We start from the raw sequence: 22,719 nt of genomic DNA on the forward strand, positions 1-22,719 counted from the left end.
ATTCTGTAACTGTACTCCTCCCCCACGTGCACCTTTACAGGGGAGCATTTGGCCCTGACCTCATTTTTATGGATGACAATCTGTGATCGCATTGAACAGTGTAGCTGGGGGAGCTCCCGGAAGGAGAGAATATTCGGAGAGTGGATTAGCCTGCCTATTCCCCCCCTGCACCAAGTTAAATTCCATTGAGCATGTAGGTGAAACATAGGGAAGGCATTTAGCAGCATGCTAAAATGCACTAATGACAATCCAGCAGTTGTCAACTACACTGGAGGAGATGGAGTGCCTACCAGAAGAACTACGTACCAACCTTGTGGTCAGCATGGGAGCAGGTTGCAGAACATGCACTGCCATCTGCGGTGATCACACACTATGCTAAGAAATATGCCCTTTTTTGTAATGTTCAGGGGACCATCATGAATCACAGTGACTTCAGTGTAATTATTGCCTGTGAATAAAACTGTCATTTCTGTTCATCTAATTGGATAATTCTTTTAGTTACTGTCTGTACTATACTGCAGCAGTTCTTTCACTGTTTAGTCCAAGTTTCATCAAGTATAGTCCAAGCTTCATCAAGTTATGTTCCTTGATAGTGACACATCAGGTGAAAGTTACTTTTGTTGTTTAAGTTCTGCACACCACGGTATTTAAAAGCCATGAAAAAATGCTCCTATTGGAGCACAAAAAGGCAAATATGATTGAAAAATGCAATATCAGCTGCCTTAGCACCTGTAAAATTTTTCCCAAAAATTCTGGCATGCAAACATATTTGCACTCTTTTTAATGTGGAACTCGTCCCTCACTCCCACAAGCTCCCCCAACTGTAACTCACTCACACCCACTAGTCCATTGCTGCTAGTCACTCATACCCCTCCACTCCCACTTGCCCGTGCTCACTCAGTCATTCAGCCCAACTCAATGTCATTATCTCTCTAACTGTCACTGTCTCCTGTCTCAAAGCCACAGCCTCTTTTGTTCTGTAATGCTATTACTGCCTCCTCTCACTGTTTCTGTCTTCCTTGTGCTCCTCTTATTGCTATTATCTCATTCATTCCTTCCCACTGCTGCTGTGTCTTCTCCATGTCACTATTTCCCTCTTCCTGATTGTCACTGGCGTAGTCTCTGTCTCTCATTACCACTGGCTCTCACCCACTTCCATTTTCTCCTTCTCTTTTCTCTTTATCCCTCTCCCTCTCCCACTGACAATTCAGGACAGACTCTTGAATCTGCACGAGAAAAAAATAATATAATATTTGAAAAATCGGTTCATTGGTTTAGTGCAAACTCCCTACTCATAAATGAAACAAAACCTGAGGAAATATTCTTTAATTTGAAGGTATCAAACAAATAAAATAAGTCTGTTAAACTGCTAGGAATGATGATTGACCAGAAACTTAGCTGGGATAAACATATCACATACCTCTGTTCTAAACTTGCACATGCTATGTTCCTACTTTATAAGCTTAGGAGTAATGTCAGCCAAAACTTACTGCTGCATTCATATTTTGCTGATATCCACCCCTATCTTTCATATGGTATTCTGCTCTGGGGAAATTCTCCCAATTCAATATCAATTTTCAGATGGCAAAAAAAAGCTCTTCGATGTATAGTGGGTTTATCTCCTAGGGATACATGCAGGGAACATTTCAAAAAACTTAACATCATGACAGTTTCTTCCAGAATGAGATTTTTCACTCTGCAGCGGAGTGTGCGCTGATATGAAACTTCCTGGCAGATTAAAACTGTGTGCCCGACCGAGACTCGAACTCGGGATCTTTGCCTTTCATGGGCAAGTGCTCTACCATCTGAGCTACCGAAGCACGACTCACGCCCGGTACTCACAGCTTTACTTCTGCCAGTACCTGCAGGAGAGCTTCTGTAATGTTTGGCAGGTAGGAGACGAGGTACTGGCAGATGTAAAGCTGTGAGTACCGGGTGTGAGTCATGCTTCGGTAGCTCAGATGGTAGAGCACTTGCCCGCGAAAGGCAAAGGTCCCGAGTTCGAGTCTCGGTCGGGCACACAGTTTTGATCTGCCAGGAAGTTTCATGACAGTTTCTTGTTTGTACATCTATTATTGCTTACTACACATAAAAGAAAACATAGCTCAATATCCCCTTAGGTCATCTGTCCACACCCACAATACAAGGCGAAACCACACAATTGATCTGCCATACTCTAGACTGTCTAAGATGCATAATAGTTATACATATGTAGGCCTCGAACTGTTTAATATGCTCCCTAAAATTGTACAAACAGTATCTAAAAGTAAATTTAAGACAACATTGGGTCAATGGCTCAAAGGTAAAGCATTTTACTCAGTTGATGAATTTAAAGATTGTAATATGGCAGATTTGCTGTTTTAACATAGAGAAAGGTACCGCTGCCTGTTGTAGGACCTAAATTTGTGTCAATAGCTTAGGATAATGACATAGTGTTATCAACATGTATATGATAATGACATAGTGACATCAACATGAATACTCCCTGCTTAATATAAATCTACATAATGTTTTCCTTTTTATTGTAAAATTAATAATATATAAATTTCCAATTGTGTGCTATTGTACTACACTAAATTTCATATGATTTATATACACATTGTTATGAGAATATTACCATCTTTATACTGTAATTGAACTTACTGACAAAGCCCATTGTATAAGAAAATACTGAACGGCTAATAAAGATTCTTATTCTTATTCTTCACTCTTTTCCTAACACTGTCCTGTCACTGTCAACATTTTCCGCTGCCACTGTGATCCTCTTTCTGTCTCACACTGCCATTGCCTCATTCGCTCTTTCTATAATACAGTCACTGTCAACTACCTTCCAGAATTTATAACTTTTCCATCTCTTTATTATTATTAATTGAAAAGTGCACAATGTGCAAAGAGAAATCACAAATTACAAATGAATAGTTATTCCAGAGCCAGTTTTATAATCGACACTTTCCTCATTTTACAGTTTTGAGCGTGGTATCTCTCACAATGTTTCTTACACAAATCACAAACACAGTCTTCATTCGGCTGGTGAAATCTCTTGTTTTGGCAGAGTCTATGGTGAAATCCATGTGTGATGTAGCTTGTAGTTTGCTTGTTTCCATTTGTCTGTCATGGAGTAGTCTGTGGAGTAGAAATCAGGCCAGATGGCTCTGCACTTCCTGGTGAGGGTTTGACGTGCTTTCTCGTAGAGCTTGGTATTTGGCAGCCAATACTGCATTTTGATGTCATTGATGAAGTAGTTTCCTTGGTTAATGCATATCTTAGCCTTGACGATGCTGACTTCTCGATGCCTAGAATCCTCTTCATTTTCTATTGTTATCAGGTCGCTTGGGGTGAGTTTTTCCCATATGGGGAAATGGCTGTCTTGAACAGTAACATTGCTGTATCCAGTGATATTTGTTGAGTCTGTAGGATGTGGTAGATGGCTTTTATGGCATAGTTACTGAAGGATGACAAGGTGGTTTGCAGGGTGACTCCAAGATACTTGAATTTTGTCACTACCTCTAAAGGTTTACTGTGCAGGGTCATTGTATTTCTGGAAGCGTGTTTCCCTCCTTTCCTAAAAAGTCATCTGTTTGGTTTTGCTGTGGTTTATTTGCAATCAATTTCTTTCTGCCCATGATGTGAGCCTGTTGGGACACCTTTGAGCTCTTCTACATTTCCTGAGCCTATTGCCATGTCGTCCGCATAGAGAAGAAGTGATGCTGAAGTGTCTCTGATTTTGTGTGTGATGTCTGCGGTCATGATGTTGAATAACGTTGGACAAATTGGGTCTCTTTGTAGAACTCCATTTGTCTGGATTATGTCCTTGGATATTGCTATGCTGTTTGATACTTGGATATGTATGTATCTGAGGATATTTGAGATTGTGGTTGCCAATGGGCGTGTGGCTCCTATCAGATGACTGAGTGTTTGGACTAGTTCACTCTGTTGATGAGGTCAAAGGCTTTACAGTAGTCCACGAAGACTACAAAGTATTTCTTTCTTGGATGTCTGAGTGTATCTTGTGATTGCTCCATTAGGTAGCTTACGGCATGCAGCATGCTTCTTCCTTTTCGAAAGCCAAATTGATTCTCTGGTATTTGTGAGTCTATCATTTTTGTGAGTCTGTTTGTTAAGATTTGCATGAATATCTTGATTTTTGAGTCCTATACCTTGGTATGAGTCAGGACTGCAGGGGTCTCCTTTCCCTTTGAACATCACCTTGATTAATGATGACCTCCATTGCTCTGGTATTTTCCCGGAGTGGATGCATTCGTTGAATAGTTCTACCCAGTAGTCTTGCATGACATGAAGTGATACCTTTAGGTGTTCGATACAGATGCTGTTTGGGCCTGGGGCCTTTCCATTTTTTTGCTGTTGTTATTGTCTCAAGTCCCCCCCCCACCCCCCCATGAACCATGGACCTTGCCGTTGGTGGGGAGGCTTGCGTGCCTCAGCGATACAGATAGCCGAACCATAGGTGCAACCACAACAGTGGGGTATCTGTTGAGAGGCCTGACAAACGTGTGGTTCCTGAAGAGGGGCAGCAGCCTTTTCAGCAGTTGCAGTGGCAACAGTCTGGATGATTGACTGATCTGGCCTTGTAACACTAACCAAAACGGCCTTGCTGTGCTGGTACTGCGAATGGCTGAAAGCAAGGGGAAACTACAGCTGTAATGTTTCCCGAGGGCATGCAGCTTTACTGTATGGTTAAATGATGATGGCGTCCTCTTGGGTAAAATATTCTGGAGGTAAAATAGTCCCCCATTTGGATCTCCGGGCAGGGACTACTCAAGAAGATGTCGTTACCAGCAGAAAGAAAACTGGCGTTCTACAGATCGGAGCGTAGAATGTCAGATCCCTTAATCGGGCAGGTAGGTTAGAAAATTTGAAAAGGGAAATGGATAGGTTAAAGTTAGATATAGTAGGAATTAGTGAAGTTCGGTGGCAGGACGAACAAGACTTATGGTCAACTGAATATAGGGTTATAAATACAAAATCAAATAGGGGTAATGCAGGAGTAGGTTTAATAATGAATATGAAAATAGGAATGCGGGTAAGCTACTACACACAGCATAGTGAATGCATTATAGTGGCCAAGATAGATACAAAGCCCACGCCTACCACAGTAGTACAAGTTTATATGCCAACTAGCTCTGCAGATGACAAAGAAATTGAAGAAATGTATGATCAAATAAAAGAAATTATTCAGACAGTGAAGGGAGACGAAAATTTAATAGTCATGGGTGACTGGAATTCATCAGTAGGAAAAAGGAGAGAAGGAAACGTAGTAGGTGAATATGGATTGGGGGTAAGAAACGAAAGAGGAAGGCACCTGGTAGAATTTTGCACAGAACACAACTTAATCGTAGCTAACACTTGGTTCAAGAATCATAAAAGAAGATTGTATACATGGAAGAAGCCTGGAGATACTAAAAGGTATCAGATAGACTATATAATGGTAAGACAGAGATTTAGGAACCAGGTTTTAAATTGTAAGACATTTCCAGGGGCGGATGTGGACTCTGACCACAATCTGTTGGTTATGAACTGTAGATTAAAACTGAAGAAACTGCAAAAAGGTGAGAATTTAAGGAGATTGGACCTGGATAAACTGAAAGAACCAGAGGTTGTAGAGAGTTTCAGGGAGAGCACAAGGGAACAACTGACAAGAATGGGGGAAAGAAATACAGTAGAAGAAGAATGGGTAGCTTTGAGGGATGAAGTAGTGAAGGCAGCAGAGGATCAAGTAGGTAAAAAGACGAGGGCTAAAAGAAATCCTTGGGTAACAGAAGAAATATTGAATTTAATTGATGAAGGGAGAAAATATAAAAATGCAGTAAATGAAGCAGGCAAAAAGGAATACAAAAGTCTCAAAAATGAGATCGACAGGAAGTGCAAAATAGCTAAGCAGGGATGGCTAGAGGACAAATGTAAGGATGTAGAGGCTTATCTCACTAGGGGTAAGATAGATACTGCCTGCAAGAAAATTAAAGAGACCTTTGGAGAAAAGAGAACCACTTGCATGAATATCAAGAGCTCAGATGGAAACCCAGTTCTAAGCAAAGAAGGGAAAGCAGAAAGGTGACAGGAGTATATAGAGGGTCTATACAGTGGCGATGTACTTGAGGACAATATTTTGGAAATGGAAGAGGATGTAGATGAGGATGAAATAGGAGATATGATACTGCGTGAAGAGTTTGACAGAGCACTGGAAGACCTGAGTTGAAACAAAGCCCCGGGAGTAGACAGCATTCCATTAGAACTACTGACAGCCTTGGGAGAACCAGTCCTCACAAAACTCTACCATCTGGTGAGCAAGATGTATGACACAGGCGAAATACCCTCAGACTTCAAGAAGAATATAGTAATTCCAATTCCAATACATGGTACTATGTTTTATGCAATGCCTGTGTTTCTCTACCAAAATTTTGTAGAATTCATTTTCACAGTAACATTCTGTTATATTTTAGTCCTATGAGCCACCCTGCCTGCCTCTCTTGGTCATATGTTACAAAAATTTAGAAACACCCTTATAGTTTTACAGTCACTAATGACAAAACCAGCAGAAGGAATAGTTTCAAGCTTATTACAGTTTTAAAACCACTTACTTGATTTCAAAATGTATTTCTATTTCCACAAACAATACATGACTGGAATAGAAAGGAAAACCGATAGAGGTACTCAAAGTACCATCCGCCACACACCATCAGGTGGCTTGCGGAATATACATGTAGATGTAGAGTGTTACCATGACAAAGAGTGAATGTGTTTAGGTATCTGCTTGTGATACTATGTGTAGTTGCTTATACAAGAAAAAGAGCAGTAGCTTGAAAGCTAATTGAGTACCTGTGCTATGTCATGTGTCTATGTGCCACAGATCAACCAACATCAGTGAATTTTGTTTCCAAAAGTCCACATGTAAGCAAGATTAAATTTTAAAAAAAAAGTTTAGTTCTCATGTAAAATTAGCAGCAGTATGTCCTAAAGAATGGAAATTTAAGTATCACTTTATGAATAACTTTGACATTGTCTCCTGGAAAGCTACCATAGCTACAGAAGCAGTACTAGTAAATCGATTTCTGATACATAGTTTTAGCATATCATTAATAATATTTCTTGCCTTGTTGAAATATAGAGTGAAACTGAAGCAATTTAATTTGCACTAATTATGGAATTTCATCTGCATAGGTGGATGCAGAATGGGAAATGGAAAATGCAGTGTTATTTTTCTTGTGATCCACGCAAAAATAAGGTTCAGTATAGTTCTTTTTTCCATGGTAGCTATAGTTTTTGTTCTTGGCAAAAACTTAATAATAAAATCTATCTCTTATCTTTATAGCATTTTTACTATGCCAGTTCTGTAGCTAAAGTTTGATCAACTGCTGAGGGTGAAGCTATGAATTCAAAATATACAGTGGTGTAGTAAAAATGCTTTAGACAGCTGATAGATTTATGGCCAAGTTTTTTGCCTCAGTATTGTTGTTTGTGTTTGTTTCCAACACTTTTAAAGTGATAGGTTAGTCGTTTACCATGTTCGCAGTGGGTTAGTGAGTTTTACTACAAATTCAGCGTGATTTGTCAATCTCCTTACAGGCGTACTCAAACTAATTATTTTTGTAACAGTAATGAGCACATTGCAGCTCACTACAAAATAACAAGTTTCCTTACATGTTGATTCACGGAAAATGATTTAACCAAGCCAACATCAAATGTACATGCAAATAATTTTTCAACAGTTTGTAGTTCTCCCATTGTAATTTTAATGCTTCCATGAAAAGATGAAAAATATAATACATGAACACTTAAGTTCAAAAACTTACTTCTCCTTTTCTTCTCCATTTGTTTTGCTCTTTTAGCTGCTCTCCTAACACGCTCTTCTTTCTCTTGCTCTTCTCTACATCTATGGAAGTTTTCCACCACAACACCAACAAACATGTTAAGGACAAAGAATCCAACAAGCAAGATAAATGCGATGAAATAGAGTAGTCGCCATTCTGAATAGTTTTCAATTGGCTGAAAAAAACCACAAGAAAAACAAAGTATAAGACATTATGGGTCAGTTTACTAAAGTGCTGCATTATTTATAACATGCATTCCCTTACAGGTTAACATTCCTGTATTCAATTAACAATATAAGGAAAAGACAGATTGCTACTTGCCGTGAAGATGACACGATAAGTTGCAGACAGGTGCTTTTGGCCAAAGCCTTCGCCAGAACAAAAAACACACATACATTCATTCAGACAAGCAAGTACATATCTCTCTCTCTCTCTCTCTCTCTCTCTCTCTCTCTCTCTCTCTCTCTCTCTCTCTCTCTCACACACACACACACACACACACATACATATACACACACATTGTGCCTGTCTGCGAGTCAACATCTCCACTACATTGTGAGTAGCAATCTATCCTTTTCATAATATTGTGAGGTGCATTGGTACCACATACAGGCCTTAAATTAAGGAGGAAATTTCTCTGAATGTAGATCTGGAGTACAGCATTGTACAGAAGTAAATCATGGACTGTCAGAAACCAGAAAAGAATCAAAATTCCTGATGTGTAGTTTACAGAAATACACCGAAAATTAAGTGGACTGATAAGATATGTAAGGGAGAGGGTCTGCTTTGAATTAAATATAAATTTGTGCGTCTGCTAGTCTTATTGAAACTGTAGATGTTTTAGCGACTGGTGAACAAACATACATATTTTTTCACAAAGATTATTAATATTGATGTTTGACTTTTACTATACAACATACTTAGTAACAAATAATACAAAAGTTTTGTACCATTACTAAAAACTAATATTAGTAAATACGCCTATGGAGAAAGCTATATATATTTACTGAGGGCCATGTGTTCACAATAGGGGAGCTTGCTTTGCTTGAATTTTGTGAGGATATTGATTAAGTTTGCATTATAATTCTTTAGTCTATTTTTAAACACACTTAATAATTAACAGTAAGTTATCATGAACATATGCCTTATTTGAGGACATCTATACTACAGTTTATATATTCTTTAAAAATAAATCTACATTTAATATGTGTGGGCAACACTTACTTGTTGATCTACTCCCACAGCATCAAGACCAGTGTACATGATGTTTACCCATCCATCTCTTGATGAGAGGACAAACAGAGACATGAGTGCCTTTCCCAAGTCATCAAAATTGTATTTACGGTTAACCCATCTATTGTTTTTGTCCTTCAGGCAGTCTGTTTTGTTGCGAACATTCTTTATATCCGCCCCCTCACAGTAGTAAAATGTACCTTTAAATAACTGAAAATTTTGCAGTGTAAGGTCAAGCATACAGAACTGATACACAATAAAACAAAAAATAATTGAATGGGCACAGAAATTTTTTTAATAATCATATAATTAACCCTCAAGCAGGTGCGCTCATTTTCATAACACGAGCGGACGTGCAGCTTACTTTATACACAGGTAGAGAATAGTTGTCTTTACGTTACTAAGGTAAACGTGTATGAGCAAATTCATGGCATAATGTTAGTTTAATTAAACAACAATAAAATACACTCCTGGAAATTGAAATAAGAACACCGTGAATTCATTGTCCCAGGAAGGGGAAACTTTATTGACACATTCCTGGGGTCAGATACATCACATGATCACACTGACAGAACCACAGGCACGTAGACACAGGCAACAGAGCATGCACAATGTCGGCACTAGTACAGTGTATATCCACCTTTCGCAGCAATGCAGGCTGCTATTCTCCCATGGAGACGATCGTAGAGATGCTGGATGTAGTCCTGTGGAACGGCTTGCCATGCCATTTCCACCTGGCGCCTCAGTTGGACCAGCGTTCGTGCTGGACGTGCAGACCGCGTGAGACGACGCTTCATCCAGTCCCAAACATGCTCAATGGGGGACAGATCCGGAGATCTTGCTGGCCAGGGTAGTTGACTTACACCTTCTAGAGCATGTTGGGTGGCACGGGATACATGCGAACGTGCATTGTCCTGTTGGAACAGCAAGTACCCTTGCCGGTCTAGGAATGGTAGAACGATGGGTTCGATGACGGTTTGGATGTACCGTGCACTATTCAGTGTCCCCTCGACGATCACCAGTGGTGTACGGCCAGTGTAGGAGATCGCTCCCCACACCATGATGCCGGGTGTTGGCCCTGTGTGCCTCGGTCGTATGCAGTCCTGATTGTGGCGCTCACCTGTACGGCGCCAAACACGCATACGACCATCATTGGCACCAAGGCAGAAGCGACTCTCATCGCTGAAGACGACACGTCTCCATTCGTCCCTCCATTCACGCCTGTCGCGACACCACTGGAGGCGGGCTGCACGATGTTGGGGCGTGAGCGGAAGACGGCCTAACGGTGTGCGGGACCGTAGCCCAGCTTCATGGAGACGGTTGCGAATGGTCCTCACCGATACCCCAGGAGCAACAGTGTCCCTAATTTGCTGGGAAGTGGCGGTGCGGTCCCCTACGGCACTGCGTAGGATCCTACAGTCTTGGCATGCATCCGTGCGTCGCTGCGGTCCAGTCCCAGGACGACGGGCATGTGCACCTTCCGCCGACCACTGGCGACAACATCGATGTACTGTGGAGACCTCACGCCCCACGTGTTGAGCAATTCGGCGGTACATCCACCCGGCCTCCCGCATGCCCACTATACGCCCTCGCTCAAAGTCCGTCAACTGCACATACGGTTCACGTCCACGCTGTCGCGGCATGCTACCAGTGTTAAAGACTGCGATGGAGCTTCGTATGCCATGGCAAACTGGCTGACACTGACGGCGGCGGTGCACAAATGCTGCGCACCTAGCGCCATTCGACGGCCAACACCGCGGTTCCTGGTGTGTCCGCTGTGCAGTGCGTGTGATCATTGCTTGTACAGCCCTCTCGCAGTGTCCGGAGCAAGTATGGTGGGTCTGACACACCGGTGTCAATGTGTTCTTTTTTCCATTTCCAGGAGTGTACATTTATAATATATGAGCTAAATTGCTGTTCAATTAAACAATAATAAAATAAACTTTCACTGTATCACTCTGTTGCCATTTATGAGTGTTACACCCAGTAACAACCTACTCAAAGCATTAAACAGTGCAGTTGCATCAGTTTCCAGCCAAATAGTCACAAATTATCTTGTAGACAACTGTCTCACTGTGCAACTGAGTTGCTATCTTGGAATCTGGATAATTTTCTTTAACAGATCATAATTTTTTTCTCACCTAGTTCACTGTTTGTTTTACATTACTGCAGCTCAATTGGACCCATGAAAACATAAGATATCACTGTGTTAGCTGAAGCAATAATGGCAGAGTAGGTATAGTCTCACAACTGTAAAACTACAATGGAATGGTACAAGATAAAGTTATTTGTGCTTGGCGTACTTTACATATAGGTGCACCCACTTGAGGGTTAATATGACTGAGAAATCTGTTTCCAGGGTTTAATATGACTGAGAAATCTGTTTCTCTTCCTGTGCCTCTCAGTTCAAGCCATGGACTTATAAAAGGAGACATTTAATTTCATCCAAAATGATGATTTCTATGAAAAGAGGGATATTACATGAGGCAGTATCTTACAAAATACTTTTTAAAACACATTCTTTCTATTATAGTCATTACTTTTACTTTCTTTGGTTGTTTTTATTAATATTAATATGTGGTATGACAATGCGTAAATTATCTTGTTTTCATTTGGAATTTATTTTGATGTATGAAAATTGAACTTTGCCTTTTGCTGTGAATTAAGATTACAACTGTATGCATGATACTTTATGGGTACATGCAGTGTGAACATAAATTTTAATACTTTGACTGTAACTGTAACTTGCCAACACAGAAAGCCTATCCTACTGTATGTGGTCAATGACAAAAAAAAAATCTGGATAAAGACAACATACACCATCTGCATCCAAATCCACTTCAGCAGAAAAAGAAAAGTAGGAAGTGACCTCACATTATAAGTAAATTAATATGTTGTGGTATGTGAACCTTTGTCCTTTCAGTGTTATTTAATTAATGATTGCACAATTATCTAGGATTTTTCTTAAATTATGAGAATATGATTGAAATCAAACTTATATATTGATGTAGATTCCAAATTAAAATGGTCAGCAAATCACTTGATACCATCTGACATTGCAATTTTTGGCTTTGATTTGTTTGAAGTAACTCCTTTTTAAATTATTGGATAAGGAATAAAATTATTTTTTAAATCTCCCTGTTGATGCAGTGAAACATAGGGAATATACATCAATTTGTACAGTTAACCCAAGAACAGTGGATGTTCTTGCTGTTCTGCTTTCACTATTCCTGAAAATGATTAGTGAATCCAGCGCATAAAATAAACATTTGTTAATTATTCTTTTGATCTATTTGCAAGTTGCATAATTCTGTCTTTCATCTAACTGTACTACTTAGAATATTTATGGAAAAATCATGGGTACTAACCTGCACTCCTAAAATACCAAAAATAATGAAGAATGTGCAGCATATAAGCACAATATTTCCAATGGGACGTAGTGAAGACAAAAGTGTTTGTACAACAAGTTTAAGTCCTGGGGCACGGTTGATAACACGCAACGGGCGAAGGGAACGCAGCAGCCGAAAAACCTGTGGAATATGTAATTCTATCATCATTCTGTATATCTAGCAACAAAAAATGCCACAGACATATTATCTACGTAATATGAATTCAGTAATTTATCACAGACAATGATAGTATTTGGAAACAAATATTTTCATTTTTTAGCACTCTGAATGAAGAATTTATATTGGAAGTGCTGTGTAGAATTAGGGCAACTAACTCTGTAAACAGGATTCCAGATGCTGAAGTAACTAAATCATTTTTAGCCAAACTACAGTGTCTTTTTGGGAAACTTAAAAGAAACTGATCTGATGCAGGACTCTGGTTTCATCCTAAATTTCACCAGTTTTACTAGGACAAATGGTAAGTCAGTTGTGTGTAGACCTTAGACAATATTTTCGCAAATTATGTATTTGACAACACTGCTAAGTTCAGTTTCAATCCAGAAATTTCAAATCATTCTTCTTTACTGGTTGATTTGGTGTAGTAAACATCCAGAATATCAGGAAAACATTTCCACAAGAAAATTCAGTCAGGAAAACATGAATTTGTTATGTAATAACAATATGAAAGTGTACATAGCTACTCATCAAGTAGAGGAGGCAGCGAGTGGCAGACAGCACTGCTGGATATCACTCAGCTATTGGACTAATTTCTTCATCAGACACCAGTAACAAAACTCTCACACTCTCACACAAGCACAACTCACACACACATAGCCACTGCCATCTCCAGGCACTAAGGCCCAACAGCAAATGCATTTGAGATGAGCACTGATCTTTGGTGGGATGGGTAGTGGGGTACAGAGGAGTTGTGGAGCAGGGAGGGATAGCAGGATAGGAGTGGAGGAAAATGACAGTGCTGCCTGTGGGTGCATACAGGCAGGTGATGGAGGCAAGACAATGGGCTGCTAGGTGAGATATTGGGAAGATGTGCAGGGAGGGGGGTGGGGGGGATGCAAGGGGGGACAAGTACAGAATGTCAAAGGACTGTGCAGGTGCACTGTCAAGACACACGGTGTGTGTAGGGCTGGAATGTTGCAGTCAGACCTTAGTACAATGTGTGTGTGATTTGTGCATGTGTGAATATTTGTGAGTTTTGCTGTCTATTTCTGAGGAAGGACTTAGTCCAACAGCTAAGTGATATCTAGCAGTCTTTTCCATTGTGCCAGTCAACCACACACAATATTCCCTTTATGTGGCAAGGAGCTATTTATCATTTCATACTGTTATTATCGTATCCTGGATTTTTCATTGTTTAAATTTTTTGTTGCAGATTAAATGAGATTCATTGACCAGTACAAATTAATCTTCACTATGTGGAAATTTTTGGAATTTTTTACAGAGTTTTCCACTACTCCACAAAGAAACATTTCCACCACTAGACTACCATAGAAAGGCAGCTAATAAATTGAAATGGATTACTGCTGGCCTAAGAAATCTAGCGACGAATACATGGAACTATATGCAGAACTGAAATACAATGAAGTCCAAATTTATAAATTATGTCGAAAACTATAAAAATATTTAAGAATGTTGTAAGACAGGGAAAGAAATGACAAATAATAAATTTATTAAAAATGTCAAATGAAGTTTGCAAATAAAGCCAACAGTCTCTTTAAATCCTGCTCATATACCACAATATTTCAATAATTTCTTTATAACTGTAGCAAAATATGATGTCAATGTAGGATTATCTAGAAAATGAACATTTATTCATTCCCAATAAAAATGTGACTAGATGTTTTAGTAAATTTGGCGAAGTAACAGACAAAGACACTCAAAAAATAATAACTCTGTAATATTGGATGAAATATTGACCAGGTCCTTCCATTACATGGTGTCCCAGGACAGGGATATGACAGAAATGACCAATCAAAGCAAAAAAGTCTACTAAACATGGTCTCTAAAATGTATGTCTTAAGAGCTGTGAGCACTGCTTCATCTTTGACACTATTAAACAAATTTCTTGTACTGCGGGCACTTTGCTTTCCACCCAAAGTGCGTACCTAAAGACTGGGCACTTGTTCTGTAGAAGAGATGTCTCGCAGTAGCAATGATGAACAGGTGCTCATAGTTCTTAAGGTATGCACTTTAGTGCCTATGTCTACTGGAATTTTTTTCTGGGTTCGGTCCCTACTACAACCTCTCAAAATGAGGAAAGCAAAGAACTTGCAACAGAAGGGGTTCGTTTCACAGTATTGAAGACGAAGAAGTGCTCACAGCTCTTAAGATATGCATTTTAAAGCCCACATTTACTCAACTTTTTTAGTTCCATTCCTCTCATACACCTGAATACTGACCTTCCTCCTGGGACATACCGTACAATAATGCGATTATTATCCATAATTACAAATCAGTTATTTGAAAATGTGATACTTCCCAGATGCATTGAAAAATTCTGTGATGTAATTATGCAACTATGTGTGGGCCAATGCAACCTATATTTAAGTAGTTAAAACAAATCACATGTATCTAACTGTGGATTACATCTTAAGCAGCTTGAAAGCTGTCTTTGAGCCAATAAATAAATAAATAACTTAAAAAAGTCTTCACAGAAGATATGGGACACCACCACTCCATCTCTATTGATCTAATGTTTTCTAAAATCTTTGAAAAACTTTCTGCAATACAGGTTATAAATTTCACGAAAAATTTAATGCGTACTCAGAATATCAATTTCCAAAAATGCAAAAGCACAGGTTGTATTATTCAAGATTTTGTGGAAAGAATTTGTTCATATATAGATAAGTCTTAGAGACCTGCAGGAACTTTCTGTGCCTTATTAAAAGCCTTCAACAGCACACACAGCTGTTCACTTCTGCACAAATTGGAAAAATATGGAATTGAGGGTTGCATTTCAAGATGGTTTAAGTCATACCTGACAAAAAGAAAACAAGGGGATCTCATCTCCTCAGGTAATAGAAAATGTTCCTCACAACAGAAGAACTTTGTAAATAGAGTTCCAGAAGACTCTGTATTAAGGCCAATTCTATTCATTTTTCACATAAATGACCTACCACTAAATGTAAAATTTCGATTCTGTACTATTCACAATGATACATTAGTGCTGAATGAAAATAGTAAGGCAGACAAACCTCCCAGAAATACTGTAGATGACCTAAAAATAAATGTAAATGTCGTATGACTAGGGCCTCCCGTCGGGTAGACCATTCGTCGCGTGCAAGTCTTTTGATTTGATGCCACTTCGGCGACTTGCACGTCAATGGGGATGATAATTACAACAATCCAACACCCAGTCCCAGAGCAGAGAAAATCTCTGACCCAGCTGGGAATTGAACCCTGGCCCTTAGGATTGAAATTCTGTCACACTGACAATCAGCTACCGGGGGGAGGACTGTAGATGACCTAGAAAAATTAGATACCTGGTTCCATCTAAATTGATTAAAATTAAATACACTGCCTGATGAAAAAGAGAAACATTCAGAAGGGGAAGATGAACCAAAATGAAAATTCGCAGGTTTGTACACTGCAACTGTAGCTCAAGGCACTTCATTAAGTTTACAGTGTGGATTTTTCATTTGAGTATGTGGTTACCTGTAGTCCTAAAAATTTAACTACATAATGAATTCTAAACTGCATGTACTGAGTCTTGTCAAAATTTAATAAACTTTATTTGACTTGAACCCATAACATGACAGCCAGTGGGAAGCTCCTCACTGCCAGGAACCTGGACTTAAGACAGGGATGGTCACCACAGTAGCTCCTCCAAGTACTATATGTGCTGCCATATTTTGTTGGTTGGCTACATGCACACAGATATTAAGTCAAGAAATACTTCCTTCACCAACTCCCAACCCCTTTACCACCTGGATTCCTACTCATCACTGTTGAAGCCACCTACCTACACACAAACATCCTCCTTATCCACGACTCATAAACAGGTTGGCAAAGGAGGGTGCCATGTGGGTGCACATGGCCGTGTCACAATTTGTTTTGAAGGCTATGCTACGAAAAAAAGAAGGTAGTCAGCTCTGGCTTTGAGACTTTTAAAGGTGATAAAAGAATCTTTCAATGAATGGCACTTGGAGTACCCTTCTGCAGCATTTAATGACTGCAGAAATTTCCTGTACCTACCACAGAACTGGCCTCAGAGAGTAGGATCTTGAAAAAGTAGTATCACCAGTTCTGCTGAGAGTAAGATCTTGGTTGCTGTATGTCTGAGGGTCTCTTCCATAGCCCCTTGGGGAGATGTAACGAACATTAGGGAAAAACTAAAACTGTGCTTGCCAGCATTCTTAAAACCCCATTGCAGGTACTGTCCCATTGAGAATCAGGAAGGGAGGGATAAAGTGACCACATAGTGATCGCTATCAAACAGGTCATCGTGAATCTTCCTTTGATGAAAAGGGTGTAGACCAGGGCTACAGACTATTGGGTCAATGGCTGAATAGGCTCTGTGCGCTGTATTAGAGTGGACGAGTCATTATTTGGTATACAAAAGTCAAGAATCAAAAACACCAACTCTAATAAATAACCAAGTTTAGTGGTCTTACAGCTCCCTCATAAAGGCTTATGAGCATTAATATCACCAGTAAAAGAGAGGGTGGAGTAACTAGGAGATCTTCACTTAGGGGAGAGCTTGGGGGGGGGGGGGGGGGGAGAGCTGTTGCAAATAATGAATTCTATATTCGTTCATATGTATGTAGTGCCATTGTTGGTATTAAGTGGTTTTTGAACACTAGGGCTAGTCTCTATGACTATTATATATACACTGCCAGGAGTTCATTTAGGCCCAACTCTGTTCTTACAATAGGCTAGATAATTACGTAAAATGGGTGAACATGTTGTAGGAAATCAGGTTTCCAGCAGAGCTATGCAAAATGCTGAATAGATCAAGGACAAATTTTCTGTTTTGCATGGTGATGAAAACAGCTGATAAAATTCCACTAGACTAGGTTACTGTGTGCATCCTGTGGCAGTGCAGAAAGGATAGAAGTGTTAATAATAATACAGTTTGGGTTAGCAACACTTTCTGGTAGTCATCTACCTACATGATTTTGATAGTAGTGGAGGGGTGACCTGGGGCAGGTGGGGCTACCAGGTCTGCCTTCACCTTAGGGTTTTTCTCCTTTTTCACCTCCTTCTTCTTCTTATCCTTATGGGATTAATATCTGATGGGAGAAGTATCCAGATAAGAGTCTGGTCCAGGTGAGAGGTAGACAGTTCTGTAGCCTGATGTCCATGTCTCTTGCAGCTGCTGGCTCTTACTACAGTGTGGGGTCATGGTGGTTGGGCAGTAGGACCCGGAGGTAGTAACACTCCACTAATGGATGTAAACCAGGTAGGAGTCTTTATTAAACAAGTTGAGGGGGCCAGGATTTCAAGTGCAGATGTAGAAGTAAGAGTGGGGTGGGGGTAAGAGTGGGGTGGGGGTGGAGATTTGGGGGTGGGGGGTGGGGGGTGGGAGGTGTCGATGGATTAATTAATGTGGGCACCAGGACCCATTGACAAGAAGCTGTCTTCTGGACTTGAAAAAGGCACTTATACTTGTTCCTTACTTCCCAGTATGTTAAAGGATCAAAGATATTGAAGTCTTGGAGCTCACATTCCCTCCTTACAATGTGGCAGGTTGGTGTCCAGTGACCCTCTCGGCAATTGGTGCAGTAAGGCAGTTAGAGGGCATCCCCATGCAGCGACTATCTGCAGTCACAACAAATGTGTTGATTTGCAGATGTAGACTACATGTGGGCAAATTTCATATATTCGAAGCACCTCATGGTGGGTGTGATAATAAGGTTTGGCATCACATAGACTTAGCATTATCCGGCTGGCACGATAGATCAGCATGTTCGGTCAGAGTGTAAGCTGCCCTCTGTAATAAAAATACTGAGTTCATCGATCAACAACAAACTTAAATGGGTGTCTTACGACGTCCGCACCAAGCAGATGTAATGAACGAAAGTGGGGGGGGGGGAAAAAAAAAAAAAAAAGAGTAGTACGTCATACTCAAATCCAAAGATAAATATTCTGGTGTTTACTTTATTATCTTCAGACTCTTACTGGATTGGAGGATAAAATGGACACAATGTCAGTCCAAATTAGCACATAATTCCTCATATATTCGAAGCACAAGGTCCCTGTGGAAGGTCATATTATTAATCATGTTTAGGACCCTTGAGGGATAACTGTGAGAAGAACTTCACCAAGTTCCTTGCAGCTTAACAATGCCCTTGACAATGCGGAGATGGATGTTTTGATCAGTACAGATCCATTCCACATTTTTTATCGAAGAGACCTCACTATACTTGTCTTTGATTTCCTCTACAAAAAATAATGGCTCAATATTTAGGAAGGATTCACCAACAGGCCTGATACAGACTACGAATTGAGGTATACATCTCTGTCCTTGTTTGACAGGTCAGTTTCCATCTTGATATGTACCTAATGAGGAAAACATACTTGGATTATAACCTTCTGCGTTAAAATGACCTGTTTGCTTTGATGAGACTGTTGGGGCCAGTGAGGTTCACCTTAGTTCTCTTTCACTGTACTTAGTCCACCATGTTGGTAGCTACTGTCACCCAGGGCTCCAACCTGCGTAAGTGATGACCACACAGCCTAGAGGTCATTGTGGAGTCCCTATATATCAATACACATTCCTCAGCATTCACAGGGAGGAAATAGTGCAGAAACCAACAGCAAGAGGTTACCACCATACTAGTACCTGACAATCCATACCATAGACAGGGTACCATGGTTTTGGGCAACCTTTCTCGCATGGCCTGTGCTACTGAAAAATTTTGAACATAAATTGGAGGTCAAAGCCAGTAACAGATGCTATTTTTAAACAAAAGCCAAAAAAGGTGTATGATTTAACAAAAAAAGTAATTAACTGAGTAACAGAAAATGGAGTCAACATTGATAGGTCATCTGTTAAAGATTAACTTAAAGGAAAAGAAATAGTTTGAGAATACAAATGTGGTACACAAAGAGAAGAAATGCCACAGTGCTTGGGCCTTAACTTGCCACACATGTACTTCCAAAAGAGTTGTGACCCCCTGGGGGTACTGTATAGAAAACAATGTAGGTATTAAATTAACTGAAAACTCTCAAACCACTACCAGTGTCCTAAAACAGCAGGCAACAACTTACACCATTTTTTCTGAATAAGTCCAATGTCAGAACACATGGATGGTGCAGTTGAAGAGAAGATCAACAAATAATCTGTGGTGTCATTACACGCATGGTGTCTATGTACAAGAAAGGAGACCCAGAAGTAATCTCTAACAAGATTTTAGGGTTTGTGCAGGCCATATCAACATTTTAGTTTTACCTATCTGTGATTACTTTAGCATTTAGTCATTTTTTTAAAAGTTATATGGGATATAATGTTAATGCAGCGCAATAGACATGCTGTAATGGCAGGAAATGCTCACATGTCACGTGAGCAGTAAGAGCCCAGGAGCCCTCTAGGACACTACTGTTTGATGCAGAACATGAGTTGTCACAGTGGAATGCTCTAAGTCACTTCTGTAATAGGCTAATGAAGAAAACAATGTAACTGATGAAATGAAGAAGTCCCAGTTAGGACTCATGTAAGCCTATATGTGGCAAACTTCAAACAGGATCTGAATCTACAAATACATGCTACAAGCCACATTACAATATGTGCAGGGGAGACTTAATATAGCTCTGTCTCTTCCCACTTTTCATGCCCCACACATACATATATAAAGTACACTTACATACATATATAAAATACAGGATGTGAACGGTAACCTACAACTTGTACAGCAGCCAGACTGTAGTTGTAAGAGCTGAAGAATACGAAAGGGAAGCAGAAGTTGAGAAGGGAGTGGGACACGATAGTCCGCAGTGTTATACCTTCAAGGGAGATTTTTGGTGTCCAAAATAGTGAGCAAAAAGCACGTTCCATAACTCTACAACTGACTGGCGACTGCAATTTTACAATATGAACTATAGCAAATATTTGTCATCATGTGCCAAGAAGAATTAATTTCCACATGACTATACGCAAGTTGTTAAGGTTTACAGCATAGTAGTGGGTATAGGTAATCTCAGTTATACACCTACAGCTCATGATGGCATCAGGCACATTACTGAGAATGCTCCTCAGATCTCTGTGAAGAATGTATCGCACATTGAGAGGTATAATAGTCCTGAATGAAGTGTTTTGTGAACCATGTTAATTCAGAACTTAGAAAATTACTCATGGGCACTATCACTCAAAAATAGAATGAGCCTCAGAAAGGACAGATTTAATTGACAACAAACAGGCTATAAACAAGGACTAAGATTTGGAACATTAGATATACAAACAATGACTGGAGAGGTGGAGGAGATGGTAGACATGATGGAAAGAAGGAAGTTAGAGCTACTGGTGTTAGATGAAATGAGATGGAAAGGAGATGGAAGGAGAGAACTGAGGAAAGGCTACCACCTGTACTGGAGTGGAAATGAGGAGGGAGGGAGAAATAGAGTCGGAATAGTAGTAAGAGATGGATTAAAAGAGGAAGTAAAGAGAATAAGTGATAGGCTGATGAAGACCAAAATATCACTCAACGGGATGACCATAGAGGTAATACAAGTGTATGCGCCACAGGTGGGTTGAACTTCTGAGAAGAAGCAAGAGTTTGAAGAGTAAATGCAGAAGCAGATGGGAAGGAAGAATATGATGGTAATGGGGGATTTAAATGCACACATTGGAAAGATAGACAAGGCTGTGAAAGTGTGCTTGGACCAGAGGGTTGGAGCTGCCAAAATGAGGAAGGCGAAAGACTGTCAAAGGAATGGCTTGCTGGTTGGGAAGTCTTGGTTCAGGAAAAGGGAGAGCCACAAGATTACCTGGTACAGTCAAGACTTAAAGAGAAATAGTGAGATGAATAGGAACATCACTGACATAAAGGTATTACCATCAGGGGCCTTGGATAGCGACCACCGTTTGATGGGAATGAACCTGAGAGGGACTAAGGATAATAAAGGGACAGGAAACCAGGAAATAGGTATAAGGGTATGGAAGTTGAAGGAGGAAGAAAGCAGGCTACAGTACCTAAAAGTAGTAAAGGAAAGCATCCCAAAGGATCAACTAAAAATGGTAGAAGAGGAATGGGGTAGATTCAAGGGAACATTAGTAAGTGCGATGGAAGCAATATGTGGGAGGACAAGCAACAAAACGAGATGGAAAGAAACACCCTGGTGGAATGATAAAACAAAGGATATAGTACAAAAGAAGAATAGAGCCTTTAGGGTATGGTTCCAGAAGAGAACAGTAGAGACAAGGGAAGAGTATCAGGCAAGAAAGAAAGAAGCAAAAAGAGTGGTGGCGGAGGAAAGAAGAAAGTTGATGGAACAGTGGACCAGAATGATGGAGGAGGATAGTGAAGGTTCAAAAAAGGTCTTATATGAGATGATTAAAAGTAAGAGGAAGAACTGTATGAGAGATTATGCTCAAATGGTGAACAAAAGTAGACAAGATGTAGAGAATAAGGAGGAACTCAAGAATATGTGGAAGTGTTTGCAGATGATCTGATGATTTGGGGGAATGAGGAGGAGGAAGTACAAGAGCAGTTGGACGTATGGGAATGAACAGTACAAGAATATGGGATGAAATTTAGTATAAGTAAGAGTGAGATTATTATCACAACAAGAAAGAAGGAGAGAGGAACAACTGGAATAACAATTGGTGAGGAACAATTGAGGAGAGTGGATAGTTTCAAGTACCTAAAAGCCTGATACAGGAAGATGGAAAAAACGACAGAGAAATAAACAAGAGAAGATGATGGAGAGGCCTATGTTCCATACAGACCTGACCAGAGGCTGGAAACTGTCCAAGATGATGATGATGATGATGATGACTATCCCTCAGACCTATTCTGCAAACAGATCTGCTACGCCATTTCCCCTAACACCCCCCCCCCCCCCCCCTCTCCCCATCCTCCCACACCCCAGGAATCAGTCACAAAGGAGGGTTCCCTTCATCACCCAGTACCATTCTTGACTAGAACAACATCCTTGGCCAGAGCTTTGATTACCTATAACCATGCCCTGAAATAAGGACATCCTACCTGAGATCCTCCCCACCCCTCCTAAAGTGGTGTTGTGTCGCCCAACCAACCTCTACAACATACTAGTCCACCCCATGTGCACTCCCAATCCCAATACCTTGCCACAAG

At 40.2% G+C, this 22,719-nt stretch overlaps 1 protein-coding gene across 1 annotated transcript in view; it reads right to left on the reverse strand.

Moving 5' to 3' along the window:
* The window catches only part of LOC126456574 (voltage-dependent T-type calcium channel subunit alpha-1G), a 795,987-nt gene that overhangs the window by 74,857 nt on the left and 698,411 nt on the right, over nt 1-22,719 (reverse strand). The window contains exons 29-31 of the mRNA XM_050092321.1: nt 12,428-12,589; nt 9,051-9,269; nt 7,809-8,001 (exon numbers count right to left, since the gene is read on the reverse strand). Coding sequence (XP_049948278.1) covers nt 7,809-8,001; nt 9,051-9,269; nt 12,428-12,589 — 574 coding nt within the window. The remainder of the gene's footprint in view (nt 1-7,808; nt 8,002-9,050; nt 9,270-12,427; nt 12,590-22,719) is intronic.

The sequence above is a fragment of the Schistocerca serialis genome, chromosome 2, assembly GCF_023864345.2.
Source record: "Schistocerca serialis cubense isolate TAMUIC-IGC-003099 chromosome 2, iqSchSeri2.2, whole genome shotgun sequence".
NCBI lineage: Eukaryota > Metazoa > Arthropoda > Insecta > Orthoptera > Acrididae > Schistocerca > Schistocerca serialis.